The sequence below is a fragment of the Motacilla alba genome, chromosome 8 (genome assembly GCF_015832195.1).
Source record: "Motacilla alba alba isolate MOTALB_02 chromosome 8, Motacilla_alba_V1.0_pri, whole genome shotgun sequence".
Taxonomy (NCBI): domain Eukaryota; kingdom Metazoa; phylum Chordata; class Aves; order Passeriformes; family Motacillidae; genus Motacilla; species Motacilla alba.
The window spans coordinates 24359369-24374031 of NC_052023.1; the positions used below are offsets into that span (position 1 = coordinate 24359369).

The 14663-nt window shown below is 44.7% G+C and overlaps 1 protein-coding gene across 2 annotated transcripts in view; it reads left to right on the top strand.

Annotated features, from left to right (window-relative positions):
- The window catches only part of HMCN1 (hemicentin 1), a 166825-nt gene extending 157455 nt beyond the window's left edge, over positions 1 to 9370 (top strand). Inside the window, exons 103-107 of one of the 2 annotated variants that reach the window (XM_038144147.1) lie at positions 339 to 467; positions 4287 to 4637; positions 6376 to 6495; positions 6856 to 6982; positions 8031 to 9370. In XM_038144147.1, the coding sequence (XP_038000075.1) occupies positions 339 to 467; positions 4287 to 4637; positions 6376 to 6495; positions 6856 to 6982; positions 8031 to 8397 (1094 nt within the window). In that variant the 3' untranslated portion in view covers positions 8398 to 9370. The remainder of the gene's footprint in view (positions 1 to 338; positions 468 to 4286; positions 4638 to 6375; positions 6496 to 6855; positions 6983 to 8030) is intronic. The other variant, XM_038144148.1, reaches the window with a different exon arrangement.
- Positions 9371 to 14663: the final 5293 nt, after the last annotated feature.

A 14663-nucleotide genomic window follows, 5' to 3' on the forward strand; every position in this document is an offset into this window, starting at 1 on the left:
TGAAATGTTTTGCTCTGTGTGTGCATGATTTCTTAAGAGTTTGGCTCAGGAGCTCTCAATCAAGATCACAGGTCCCTGCTGCTTACCAGGGAGGGTTTTAAGCACAGCTGATGTTGTAGGTGGTACCAAAGCTTTTGTTCCAGCGGGATCATGGGATGATTTGGGATGGAAGGGACCTTAAAAATCACCTATTTCTACTCCTTGTCGTGGGCAAGGACACCATCCACCATCCCGGGTTGCTCCAAGCCCCATCCAGCCTGGACACCTGCAGGGATGGAGCTTCCTCCCGCAGCAGGGCTGTTGCAGAGCTGTGACTGTTGCCTTGCCGTGTGCTGCAGATGTTGACGAGTGCCGCTCGGGGTCGCACCAGTGCCGCTACAACCAGCTGTGCGAGAACACCCGCGGCAGCTACCGCTGCGTGTGCCCGCGAGGATTCCGCGCCCAGGGCACGGCCAGGCCCTGCGTGGGTAAGCTGCCACTCGCTCCTCTCGCACCTGTGCTCTGCCCTTGCCTGCCTTTCTGCTGCAACACACCAGCAGTGCTGTCCCTGTGCAAGACCATGCTGTAGAGACAAGTTTGCTCTGCGTTTCCGAATTGGCCATCTAAAACGAAGTGTTCCGTTCTAAACAAATTCAGAGCTAAATGGCTCCAAACTGAGATTGATTTGGGGCTGTACTTTGAAAACAAAGTATAAGAGGGTCCCAGAGCACTGGTGGATGGATGTGGCAAATGACCACTCCACAGGAGGCTTCAGTTGTAAAAATCAGGTGGCGTTTGTTGATGTGCCTGGCTGTGCTCATCTGTGAATCATCGTGCCCTGGCTCACCCCTGGAGGCAGTCACACAGGAAGTCATGTGGGTTCCCCTAGGGAGCACACCCCAAGGAGCTGCAAGAGGCCCGACAGACCCAGAACTGAGTTTGGCCCCTGAACATCCCAAGTACACCCATCCCCCGATCAGGACTGCCAGGGGTGTTCCCCGGCAGGCAGAGCGCAGGCATCTGATCTGCATTTCTCCCTCAGTGCTCCCCTCCTGGCATGGGTGGCTCCCAGCAGGGAAGGAATAGGATCCCTGGCAGTCACAGGAATGCCAGCTGTGCAGTCACTCCCTGTGCCATCTTGGCATAAAGTCACACAGGGTTTTCTCCCACATCACGGAAGACTCCAGAGCTCTGACGTGGGAAGCAGGAGAGTTTAATGTGTGGGGCCAAGGCAAGTGGATAAGCACTTCCCCTAACTTCAGGAAGGCAGTAGGATCATTCAGAATCACCTTTGCTGCATTTATGTCAAATATTTAAAATGTAAGAGCTGATCTACCCTGATAATGAGGATTTCTGAATGTGAGTTTGTGACACCAGGTGAGGCTGGTTTTGGTTGCTGTTACATATCATGTCAGAAAAGCATTCCTCCCCAATGACTTCTTCAAGATTAGCTTCCTTAAGTGATAAATAGTTTTTTCTTGTTTTATTTTTTTAACAAACTAAGATTTTGGACTGTCAAAAGCCAGAATGTTTGGGATTTTTTAAAAGAGATTAAATTGCACTAAGAAGTGTTTGGCTGTAGACCAAGATCTTACTTCTGCCATCTGCCTCTGTACTGAAATAAAACCAATCCCAGACTCTTAACTTATATTTAAGCCATTTAAACTTCTGACAGGAAAAAGCCAGGTAAAGGCTAGGACTGTGGGTTTTCACAACACACCAGCAGACTTAAAGCTGCCTTCTGACCAAGGGGCACTGCAAGCTCCCTCCTAATGTATTTTTATCCTTTGAATTTTTACACTCCTAAAAAATAGGTTCATCCAAAGTATTAGTTTTGTTAATAAAATCCAGGTTTTATTGTCATTGTTGACAGTGAGCACAGGGAGGAGTTGAAAACTAAGCAAGGCTCAGACTGAAACAGAAGTGAATATTGTTCCTGCCTGTGCCATTTTTACCCTGGGTAAAGCCCTTTGTGCCACAGTTCCCTTTTTTTGTTTGTTGGATGAGGATAAGATGCTCCTTTGTGACCCTCACAGAGCTGTGTCTGCCCATTTAGCTGAATTATAGCATTTCTGGGAGCTGTGGTGTTTTCTCTCCTTTCCACATAGGTGGAAGGGCTTTGCTAAAGCTGCTATCATGCAGATTACACATGCAAGGCTAGCTAGAATATAAAATCAGGTACTGTTTTCCAAATTAGAGAAAGCCTGAAAATGTAGCTATTTCAATTTCAAAGTAACTTTACCATGTTCTTGCAAATATTTGGGTTCCCATGCCTCAGCAGCCTCTTCTCACAGGGGCAGCCCTGGAGCCAGCGCTGGTGACTCCCTGCAGTCAGTTCTGCCTGTACTGCACAGGCTGCTCTTGCAAAAGGAATTGCTCAAATTTTCACCTGCTGTCTTTCATAATTTCAACGAAAATTTTCTGTTGCCTATCCACAACTTGTTCCAAGGACATTGGTTGTCATAAAGACATCAGTGTTAATTTATTTTAGGTAGGTACAGAATGTAAAAGTCAGCACATGAGTGCTAAGGAAATGATGAATTTGTTTCCTTTTACATGTATATGAATAATAAATTTTTCATCTTAAGAACATACTGAGATGAATACAATTAAAATTCAGATCAGTTATTGTCTTACTTAAAGTGAAATTCTCATTTGTAACACCTGAAAATTCTACCCTGAGGAAAATTCCATCAATGTGTGACGTTTCAGTTGTGTATTTGCCAAATAACAGCTGGAAAATATTGTAATACTCTGCAATTACTACTTCTGGATTTCCAACTCTTAAAGCATTTAATTATTAATATCCCCCTATCCATTTAAAACCTTAAATGTCTCAAATATTAACCACTTCATAAAAATGCAGCCTAATGTTCTACTATATTTCTGACAGTATTGATCTTTAAATACTATTCTCATGAATTTGTGGCTTGGGGAGTTACAAGCTGTGCTCAAAAGTTTCTGTTCATAGGGAATCCAAATGAAACTGTAACAACACTGGCTTAACAGCATTTTTACAGTAGTAATTAAAAGAATACACACTGCTATGGAATAATTAAACTATTATTGAGTTGCCATTAAGATCATCTTTAATTTCTAGTATGAGAATGTTTATAATATATGTCAATTATTGATATGTTGTGATGTATGTTAATAGCAGGTATTTTATTTCTGGTCATTGCAGAGTTGTTTGGAGTTATCAGACTTTTGTCTTTTTCTGGTGAAGAAATACTAAGTTTGAAAAGAAATACAATATGTTTCAAATTTCCAGCTGAGCCTGAATAACTTGATAAAAACAATAGAAAATTTCTTTCTGGTAGCGTCAGAGAGACTGTGGGAGAAGGTCCTGCAGTCCCAAGAGCACTTAAAGTTCCTTGGAGGGAAGGACACTCAGCATGTTGTACCCTCAAGGCCTTTACTTTGTGTGTTCAGCACTCAGTTTTGATTTAAGGATGGATATTTACTGCTGGTCTAAATAACTTTGGACTGCAATTGAAACAACTAAAAAGAAAATGCTTAGGAAAGCATAAATAATTATAATTTTTAATTTTCCAAAAGTGAATTAGTATGGACTCCTGAGTCTCCAACCTGTCACAGCTGGAAAGACCAATAACAGCATCAAAAGTGAGAAGGTACCCAACCTCTTGCCCCTGCAGCCTTGAAACATGTTCTTGAGCCCGATGCCCCTTCCCTAGCAGTGTCCAAGGCCAGGCTGAGCAGGGCTTGAGGCAAGCTGGGCTAGTGGAAGGTGTCCCTGCCCATGGCAGGGGGTGGGACTGGCTGAGCTGTAAGCTCCCTCCAACCCACGATTCTATGATTCCCCCAACATGAGGCACAATAACCACATCAGAGCCTGTTGTGCTTCCCTTAGGGTGGGGTGTAAGGAATTTCTAGCACTGTACTTCTCTGGAATGCTCTTTGCTAAGGGTTGTCTTTTAAAGAAGGGACCAGCAACTTCTTCCACTCGTCTGTGGAGCACTTAAGGAAAAAAACCCAATTACTAAAAGAGTGTTGAGCAGTTGAGGCTGAAACACGGCTTCAGCAGGGGCTCCTGTCCTGGTGAGCACAGTCACATCAGCCTGTGGGAGAAAGAAGGTCTCTTACAGTCCAGGACAGTGGATCCTGCCTGCTGGGCCTAGTGTTCTCCATGTTTAACTGCCTCCAAATCTTGCTTATATGTCTTCAGCTTGTTCCTGACACTGAGATAAGTATCTGTGTGTATATATATGTATAGTCATGTGTTGTTGTTTGTTTGTTTTCTCTCCTTTCTACATGGTTTGGGGCTCTGGATCATGTCACATGAGCAGACATTAATGAATGTGAACAAGTGCCTAAACCCTGTGCACTTCACTGCACCAACACCCCCGGCAGCTTCAAGTGTTTCTGTCCACCTGGGCAACAGTTACTGGGTGATGGGAAATCTTGCGCTGGATTGGAGAGGGTGCCAAATTCGGGTGCCTATTACAGTAGCTATAACTATGCTCAGTTCTCCCCTGGGAGAGACAACCAGCAACTGCAGCACTATTACAGGCACTCCTCAAATCTCTACAGCTCCTTCTCAGAGTATAGGAACAGCAGAATACCTTTCTCCAGGACTAGAAGGAACCTTAGAGAAACTTGTCCTGAAGGCTATGAGGCAAGAAATGCCAGATGTGTAGGTAAATGTCAGTCCTATCTATGCAACTCTGTTTTGGGCATCATTCTTAGGTTACTGTGTGATATATACCAGGGGCTGAGGGTTTTGTGGTGCTGGGGTTGTGTTTTCTATTACCCTAGTCAATATCCAGAGGGTTCTGCATGTTCTGGTCTCTGCTGTCTTGGCTCACATTGTAGCAAAAATATTCTCAAACCTCCTTATAACCTCTTGTTTTAATTGTGCTGCTTATTACCTGTTTGCCAAGTATTTCCCTCTGTTATTGTCTATCTCCTGATCATGGTAGCTCACCTTGGTGAATCTCTCACACTCCAAAAGCCACCAGTAGCCCCAGCCTAGTCACAGTGCTTCTGTCAGACTCCCATTGGCAGCAGTAATCTGTGTCAGAAAAGTTTGGAATAAATATCTTCGGATCGACCACACAGGGGCCACTGCCAGCACTGCCACTGTCACACGGGCAGAGAAGCTTTTAAATTATTAATATTTTATGTAAGAAACGGGGTTGCAATGTAATTCAGTGAGCATGGAGAAGACATCAAACCTTGCATTTAAGCTACAGAGAGGTTTCAGTAGTCACATCCATGTAGATTGTTATGGTATAGGAATTTAATTGAGAGACCCAGGAATACAACTCTGAGGGATGGGAGGATTTGTTTCCAATTTTGATCTTCATCCCAGCTTCCAGTTGGAATTAGTTAATATGCCATGAATATTAATAATATTAATATTCCATGAAACTTTCATTTCATTGAATAAATATCTAAATTTTAAAATTATTGTTTAATATGAAAATTACCCACAAATGGTGGTTTTTGTTGAAGAAAATTCTTTCTATGGGCAACCATCAGGATTTGCTAACAGCACAGAGGTTTGTAGTCACATCTGTTTCTCTTCTCTGTTTGCATTTTGATCTAATGCAATCCTTGTCAATCAGACAGAGGGGAAGCAAAGACCTTCCTTCCACTGATTTAACCATTCAGGTCTGAACTCCTGCTTGAGATTTCTTTACTGCTGTCCTGAACTAGGCAGATGTTTCAAAGCCATTATAATTGCAAATTATCTGTGTGTAAATCATGCTAATGTGCTCTGAAAACTTTACATAATGTGGTCTGGTACTGGTACTTCCGTATTTGAGAGGGAGATTAAAAAAAAAAAAAAAAGAAAAGAAAAGAAAAGAAGAGCATTTAGTGACAGTCTTCCCAGCTACTGAGGCTAATTCATCCCTCTGCCATGGGCAAGGTCAGTTTAAAAGGGAAACAGCTTTGCCTGAGGAGGGAGTGACTGTAAGGAAAACTCCCCCAGTAACAAGGCTTCCTCTGGTGAGATAAAGGTGGATGTTACCTAAGCATGGTGTTTAACACCTGATGGATTATCAGGCAGCTCAAATTGCTTTGGGGGCAGGACTGTTTGTATGACTCTGGCAGTGGACACAGGTGGCACATCCCCCTTTCTCCCAGTGCTCTGTCTCAGGACTGGTCTCCTCAGCTGGGATCTGTCACAGCTGCTCTTCATCGAGGGGAGGAGCCCCTCAAAGCTGACTTTAGTGCCTGCAGAGTGACAAGGGATGGCACAGGTAAGGGGAGAGGACACTCTAGTCTTAAATGTTCAACCCCATCAGAAAAAGAGATCCAGACAACTCCCACCAGCTCTGTCTGTACACTTGCAGTACCTAAATAGGGGAAAAGTACCTGTGTTCATGGCAGGCTCAGGGAATGCTGAGGTGTTGGTGCTTCTCTCCGCAGACATCGATGAGTGTGAGAGCAGAGACACGTGTCAGCACGAGTGCAGGAACAGCCTGGGCAGCTTCCAGTGTGCCTGTCCCGCGGGATACCGCCTCATGCCCAACGGCAAAACCTGCCAAGGTAAGGAGAGCCATCCCTGCAGGGCTCTGGGGGAGCTCTGCAAAGAAACCTGACACCAACCAGGCCCAGCACATGGCTGAGCCACCTCTCTGAGTTGGCTATGTGAGAGTCAGCATTCCAAATTTCAGGTTTCAGAAGTTTTTATATTCCACACTTTATTGTTTCATAAAACATCAGCAAATTAGACAATTGCAACTTCTTATTCTCTGCAGTTTCCCTGTGACTTTCTCATTACACATTAAGCTCCAAGCTCTAGGGTCAAAGAGGGGCACGTGAGCTCTGCTCAGCCTTTAACCACTTTGGTTTTCACCCTTTAATTCTTCTACCAGCAGTTGATCCCTTGCATGTTTTTCCATTCAGATATTGATGAGTGTCTTGAAGAGAACATAAATTGTGGATCAAATCAGATGTGTTTCAACATGAGAGGAAGCTACCAGTGCATAGACACTCCTTGTCCACCCAACTACCAGCGAGAGCCACATTCTGGGTATGTTCTGTTCTCAGCCCCTTCTCACCTGCCCCAAGCTCAGCTCCTTCATCTGTGCTTGTTAAAGGAGAAAATTTAAGTTTGCCTGACACCAGTAGAGCTCACAGTAGATAAAGGTAAGGCACTGACATTGGAGATCATAGAGTCAGAGAGTCCTGGGATGGTTTGGGTTGGCAGGGACCTTAACAGAACATCCAGTTCCACCCTCTGCTGTGGGCAGGGACACCTTTCTGTAGTCCAGGCTGCTCCAAGCCATGTCCAGCCTGGCCTTGGACACTTCCAAGGGATGGGGGCAGCCACGATTTCTCTGGGAAACCTGTGCCACTGCCTCAACAGCCTGGGAAGAATTCCTTCCTAACATCTAATCTGAATCTCTCTAATGGCCTGACTTGCTATCACTTTCAATGCATCAGATACATTATTTTAGTCATGAAAATAATTCTAAGTTCCTGTTAAGCTTTGTTATGTCCCTGTTCTGGGAAAAAAAAACAACATATTGATTTATTTTAATCTCTCAATATCCTCAAAGAAAAATAGCTTGTTTCATTGTCAGAATGCATCTTTTGGGATCAAACTCAACTGCAGTGACATCTACGCTGACATGGAGGTCATGTCCTTTGACCTCCATTAGCACTGGCAAACTGCACTAGCAGAAATTTCATGTTTTAACTTTTGATTAATAAATTTTATTCTGCCCTTCATTCCAAATTCTTTATTTTATGACCTAACATATATGTCAAATGCTGCCCAGAACATTTTAAACTAGGTCTTGCCATTCTAATGCTTAAGAACACAGTCACTAAACCCTATGACGTCAGTGACATCAGTGCGGCCAACATCTTTCTGAAATGATCCTGTTGAGGCAAAAAGGGATGTTAAACTGGGCTGCAGTTCTAAAGGAACAGTGGATGAAGAATGCATGAGCACTTCTCTAGAAGTTTTAATCTGCAGCAGGGTAAACGGGGAAAGAATTTCTCCTCTAAGACCTATCCCAGTACTTAAGATACTGTTCCTTCTCCCTGGGCTAAAGTCTTCTTCTCCTTCCTAGGTTCTGTCTCAAAAGCTGCCCGGCCAATGACCTGGAGTGTGACCTGAGCACCTACGCCCTGGAGTACAAGCTGCTGTCGCTGCCCTTCGGCATCGCTGCGGGGCAGGATCTGATCCGGCTGGTGGCCTACACTCACGACCAAGTCATGCACCCCAGGACCACCTTCCAGATGGCGGACGAGGACCCTGCCGTGCCGTTTGCCCTGAGGGATGAGAACTGGAAGGGGGTGGTGTTCACCACGCGGGCGCTGCGCGAGCCCCGGACGTACCGCATGGGCGTGCGCGCCCTGTCCTACAGCGCCGACGGCAGCGTCGAGTACCGCACCACCTTCATCATCTACATCGCCGTGTCTGCCTTCCCCTACTGAGCTCAACCTCCTTCCCCAGGGCCGGCGCTGATTCAGCCTACCTTGCTGCCTGCCCCACACGGGGAACCACCGCACTTCAAAGGGTGCTATGCTCTTTTCTCCTTCCCTGCTTCCCAGAGGCTGCCTCTCCAGTTCCGTTGTTCCAATTCAAGAAGGAGATCCGTGGCTTTGAGGACCTGTTACCACTTGCTTTATTTATTACACTGGAATAGTCCCTTTCCACAGTATGTTCTGAAAAGCAGCAGAGAAATCCATGTAGTCAAAGCAGTAAGCAAGGAGCAGCCTCCACTGAAAGTAACTGAAGAAAATAAACCCATAATTTCAAGTGGTCTACATATTTTAAAGGTTGCTAAGTGTTTTAAATTTTATATGTATTAGATTTTTTCCTTATCAATTACCCAATAGAATTAGGGCTGTGCTATACTATGTTGTGTGCTCGAACCCACCAAATGCCACTGTGCCCAAGGGTTGCAAATGCTGAAACAAATGACAATAAAGTTTTTTTTGCAGCTAAAGAATCTACAGGAGAATTTGGAACTGGTACCTTTGGTTTCCATGCACGTGTAGAGATGTTGCTATTTTTTGGAAAAAAAAAACAACAAAATGGCTTCTTCTACTTTATAGAGCAGGTATTTTATAACTTGTTTTTACTCTGCCATTCTGGTGTAGCCATTTATTTAACCCAAACCCATATCCACTGCCGTACTCCCAGCTCCGTAAATGGTCTGGGGTTTTACGCACATGGAACGTTTTTCTCCAAAGGTGATGTAAGTTTGGTTCAATAATGTCAATACACTGTACACAAGTAATTTTGCCAAGATGTATTCTATTTTTATGGACGTGTATATATGTGGTTTTTTCCTATGTGTATTTTCTATGCAGTATCTCAAGAGTGTTTTACAGTTAAGTTTGCATAAAAGGACAATGTCAGTACAATGAAAATAATCAAAATAAAGGTTCCCATCAACTTTGAGACTGCTGGGAGTTTTATCTTTGAAAAAATTCTTTTCCATGTCTAAAGCTCTCACCCTAAGTGCCCTAATGCAGAAAGGTACCATGCCCAGCGAACCAGGGAGCAGCTGCAGCTCTTTTCCTGGCACTCTGGGGTAGTAAGAGACTATCACCAGCTTTAAAGTAGATTTTTAGCCACAGGGACAAATTGTCTCCCAGTGGAATTTTGTCTATGTTCTTGTATATTATTAACCAATGTTAGACATCCCCTTGTGTTTTCTTCCCTTTCCAGTGCACCAAGTGAAGCAGTCCTGCAATACAAGGATGACTTAAAATTGCTTTGCACTTTATACAGATTTATCTGAGTTACAGACTTTAAACTGAACAGGCTTGCTTCTTGGAAACCTGACTTGAAAAATAAAAGCAGCTCAAAGAAGATAAATCCCATAAAAAAGATATGAGGGAAGGAGAAATAAGAGTAAGTTATGATAGGTACAGGTAATTATCTCAGTGTCTTTTAAGGATGAGAATCAGACTGAAAGTGATGTCCTGAAGGGAATCTAATTCCACTCTCAGAACACAAAAATTTCTACTCTGACATATTTTGTGAGAAAGGAAAAAACCCAACAGAGTTGACAGCCTTTCAGACCAATCTGACCCTAAAAGAAGTCACTTACCAGATGGAAGCCACTTAATCACAGCCATGGCTTCAAGTTTGCCTTCTCACCCACGCTTTCCAGGAGCCAGCTCAAGGAGGAGCTGCTTGTCCATGTGGAAGATGTTCCTCACCCTGAGATGATGCCAGGACTGAGGGACCAGTGAGATGTGGGTCACTGTGGGCATGGTGGCTTTCACTCAGGGACTCAGAAGGGAAGTGCTGAGTAAAGGAGAACTTGTGCCATGGCTTTCTCTTCTTTGGATGTCTTGAGCTGTGTTACAAATTTCATTTCTGTGCTATTAAAAAGGTTTCGAGTATGTTAAATTAGATCTCAGAGCAACTGTACCTGCTGCTGCTCTACCTTCCATGGGCCTGTTGCTGACAGGCTGGAAAAGCTGCTGCTTACCATTAGTTTTCCTAGTCTAACTTGAGAGGCAAGGGGCAGGTTAGTACATGTTTATGTACATGTTTATGCCCACATGAACTTAAGTGTTTGCTAAAGGTTAAAAATCTTGCTTTCATAAATCCAAATTTTAAATACATCAAATATTCTACTGTGTATATTACCACTTTGGAGAAGGCTGCCCAAACTTTAGATGCCATTTTCAGTGTCTCAGGGCTGTACAGTCACTTTGTCCAAACCCCTCTATTAGTCTGCAGTAATATTTGCACAGTTAAAGATTCACTACCATCCCATAAAAGGCTGATATGGTCACCACATCATTTGTCACAAAACCATTTGCAAATGCCCTCGTATCACAAACAACTTTCTAATAACAGCATTCTAAGAGCAATACCACCAGAAAAATAAAAAATAAAGGGAGGGCTTAGGGAGAGCAGTTAATGAACAGATAGTTAATGCTGCACTGCTACCTCAAGCCTTGCTTACCTTCTGCACAAGCCTACTGTTTCCCCTGCTGATTGGATTTCCTGGAGCAGCATTTTCTCCCGGCCCGTTTATCCCTGGAACACTGTCCTGTGCCACAGGTTCCTGCCTCTGTTCCAGGCCCTCACCTCTGTGCAAACATAACAACATTTCATTAACTACACTACCAGGATCAAACAAACCCTCTTTTGCCATTTTGCACGGGGTGTATCTCCCATAGAGAGGAATTTGTACATTGGGGTGGTTTCAGGGTGACAGCTGGTGGCATCCCAGCAGCTGGGCACAAGTCTCCTGAGGCTCACCTCCTGGTGGGCACACCTTGGATTCCAGCCACCTGCTTGCTGCAGCAGTGCCCAGAGCACTCAGCCCATGTCTGTATTCCAGGAAAACATCTGCTAAACCCCAGCCTTTGCCAGAACACAACCAGACTCACTCTTCCTCCCAAAAACAATCCTTTCTCGGTAAAGCCTAAAAGAAACTGCATGTTAAATACAGCCCTTTGGAAAAACCCATGTGATTCCTTCCAAATCTAAGGTCTAGGAGAGGAGTAAGGCAGGAAAAGGAGTTAAGGGATGAAACCAGGGCCAACTGGGGCCAGAAAGGATGGAAAATTCACAACCAACATCTGTTAAAGGTGACTGATGCCCTAATGCCAACCCCACCACAGCATCAGGTACCTCACAGCCACCATAAAAGGCAGGTGGTTCAGGCACCTGAGGCAGGTCAGGAATGCCCATCATACCTTCTGTAGAGATCCAGCTTGCCAGCCCCTGGAGAGAGGAAATGAACTGGGGTTTTGCTTTCCTTCACACACTGGCTGCAGTGAAAAGCTACTGCCCGTGTACAGTAATGAGGCTGTGCTGGATACACAGCGCTGTTGGCTAAAGGAAAAACATGTCATCAGGTGAGATGGATGCTCAGCAAAGAGCAGAGCAGCTGTGCCTGACTGGGAAATGTCCACTTCCAAGTCCGATCCAGACAGTGGGTGCGAAATGCAGCCGGATGCTGAGTAATGCAGCCGTCACTGCCCACATCGGCGGGGCACTTACAGGCAGGACACTGCTCCCAGGGTCCAGGGGGGAGTTCTGGAACCGTTGCCTTCAGAGGCGTTTCTAGTTCTGGCAGCTCAAATCCAAGGCTGCTGCCAGTAAAAACTTGGCACAGTGCAACAGCTGAAATCCATGGATTATTTTACGAGGCTGGAATCCCAGCGCCTGCCCCGCTGTCGCACAGGAGTGGGAGCAGCACACACAGCACTGGCTGTGGGATGTCCCAGCCAGGGTGCAGAGGAGGCACCTGGCACATTTCCAGTTACCTGTCAGGATATGGAATGTACAAATGCATGGATGGGTGAGGGCTACCGGGCAGTGCTGTGCTTTGTTTCTGTGGAGAATCCTGGAGGCAGATAAGGCTCCTCTGGCCTTGTGGGCTTCAGCCTCTGATCCAGTGGAGAGCTTTGATTCAGCCCAAAAACAAATGGATCTCATGGCCATCTCTCAGCACCACAATGAATCTGGAAACCTAAAGCATCTTCTTCACCAACTTCCATTAATGCTGGAGAGTCTGAATGGTTTAAGTGCAGTTCCTGAGGGGAAATCAGAGACATTTTTAGCTCTCACACATGCAGAAGTTCCCCATTCATGCAGAGCTGCTGCTCTACAGGGACTACAAGAGCTCTTAGTGAATTACATTATTTGCCCCTTGTAAGCCTGGGAAAACTGAGAGGCACAGGCCTCTGGGTGTGAGCTGGGACAGCAAGGAAACACCAGAGAGTGCCAGCTGATGGCCAGAGCTAAATGGGTCCTCAGACATCACACCTTCAGCAGCACTGCTCTAATCATCTCAACATCCAAGCAGTGCATCCAGCCAGGCATTCTGAATAAGGTTAAATGTGATCCCTAGCTGGCTGCGGGTTTTTATAAACACGTTTGCATGTCTGGACACACTTAACACAACTCCAACCACCTCTCAGATCATTGTGTTCAATGTTCAAATACTCAGTGCACAACTGGCGCCAGATTATTCTGCTTTGATAAGTTTAGCGTTAGAAAGGGAAGCAAAGGAGACTTGCTTACAGATAAAGGCATATGGATAAAAAGGTGCACTTCAGCACTAACATAGATTCAAATTACAGTTTATGAATAGCTAACTAATGAGGGCATCACAAACATCACCAAGTCAAGGGGCTGCTCAGAGTACAGGGCAAAGGTTAAGAAGTGCTCTGAAGTAATGCTGTGCAAGGAGAAGAGGATCTGTTCTTTTTCACTGTATGTAAGCACTGCACATCTCCTGTGAGTCTGGATAGCTTCAGTAGTCTTGCAATGCAGTGAGATGCAGCTGGCTTCTCATTGCTAAGGACTGAGACAAGCTCCCCTCCACACCTTTGAACAGCTGACTGCACAGCAGTCACACAAATCAAGTCCTGCCCTCCTGCTCGATCACAAGGAGTGTCTCAAGGACTCCACTCATAGAGAGCACCTGAGAGGTATCAAGAGATCTGCACTGCACAGCCCATAATTCAAGCAAGGCCAAACTCTTGCTATGCAAAACTGTAGCAGAACCACTGGCAAACACAAAGTTTTACATAAAAGTTTCAAAAAAGGAGCATGTCTAATTTGGGGTCTGCAGCTTCAGAGGGAAAGCCCACCAGCATCCCATTACCACTGTTCCTGATAAACACAGTGGCACATAAAAAAGCCCAGTTCCAAACAGCATCAAGGTTCCTTCACAGGATTCAGCTGCATTGCCTCTGGAATCTGCTGCTGTAGATGTAAAAAAGGGGGTTTGCAATTCTGGGAGAAGAATGAGTTCCCAAATGCCACAGGAACAACTGCCTCTTCACATAAAGCAGGAAAAGGAATAGGACTTCCCCACGTCCAGAGAGGAAAATGCAGAAGTCTCTGATGCCACTGCATGACTGACTGAAATGGAAGAAGCAAAAATAACACGAGAAAACAATTAAAACACACACTGAAGGGACTACAGCAGCCCCAGCGATAAGCAGGGGAGGACAAAGCTTCCCTGCTCCAGAACCAGATGGTTTGTGCTGAGATGTCCTAGCAAGTCCCATGCTTGAGAGCTTATGGGAGAGAGATGGGCTGAAAAAATCTGCAACAAAACCATCACTTCTTCAGCTTCCCTTCTACTTGAAAGAACTGGACTTTAAATATAAACCTTGTAAATAACTCTGATTGCATCAAATTTATTCATCCTTCCTCATCTGTCTCATCCTTCCTCATCTGTCTGCAAGCAGAATTAGCTCACCAGTCTTCACTATTTACCAATCCTTCAGGCCAGCCTGCTTTTCTCAGCTGCTGTGGCCTTGTTGAAAAGGAAATATTGGTGGTTTTCTTACTGGTTGCTCTGCAATGCTCTCAGTGATGCAGAGACTGATAGAGAACCTCAAGTTGGGTGTAACCCTGCAAAGGCTGTGCCAAAATATTACCGCTAACATTTCACAGCTCATGTTTTGAAAAATTTTTGGATGCATAAACAATGTTGTCCTTTAAAAGATGAGGCTCTAAGACAGAAGTGGTTTGTGTTCACCAGCCCAAATGCACAGCAAGGTAACATCATGGTGTTTTTACCCCCTGTAGTAGCTTTACTACGGACAAGAAAAAAGCCATCAGCAATTACCAAAAAGCAACTTCTAATGAAAGCCAGTCACAATCCTGCTAAAAAACTCCAACTGCCTTCAAATTGGGCACCTCAGCTAATCAAAATCTCTCTTAGTCATAGAAAAAGTCTGAGAAGATACTACAAGTAATAGCA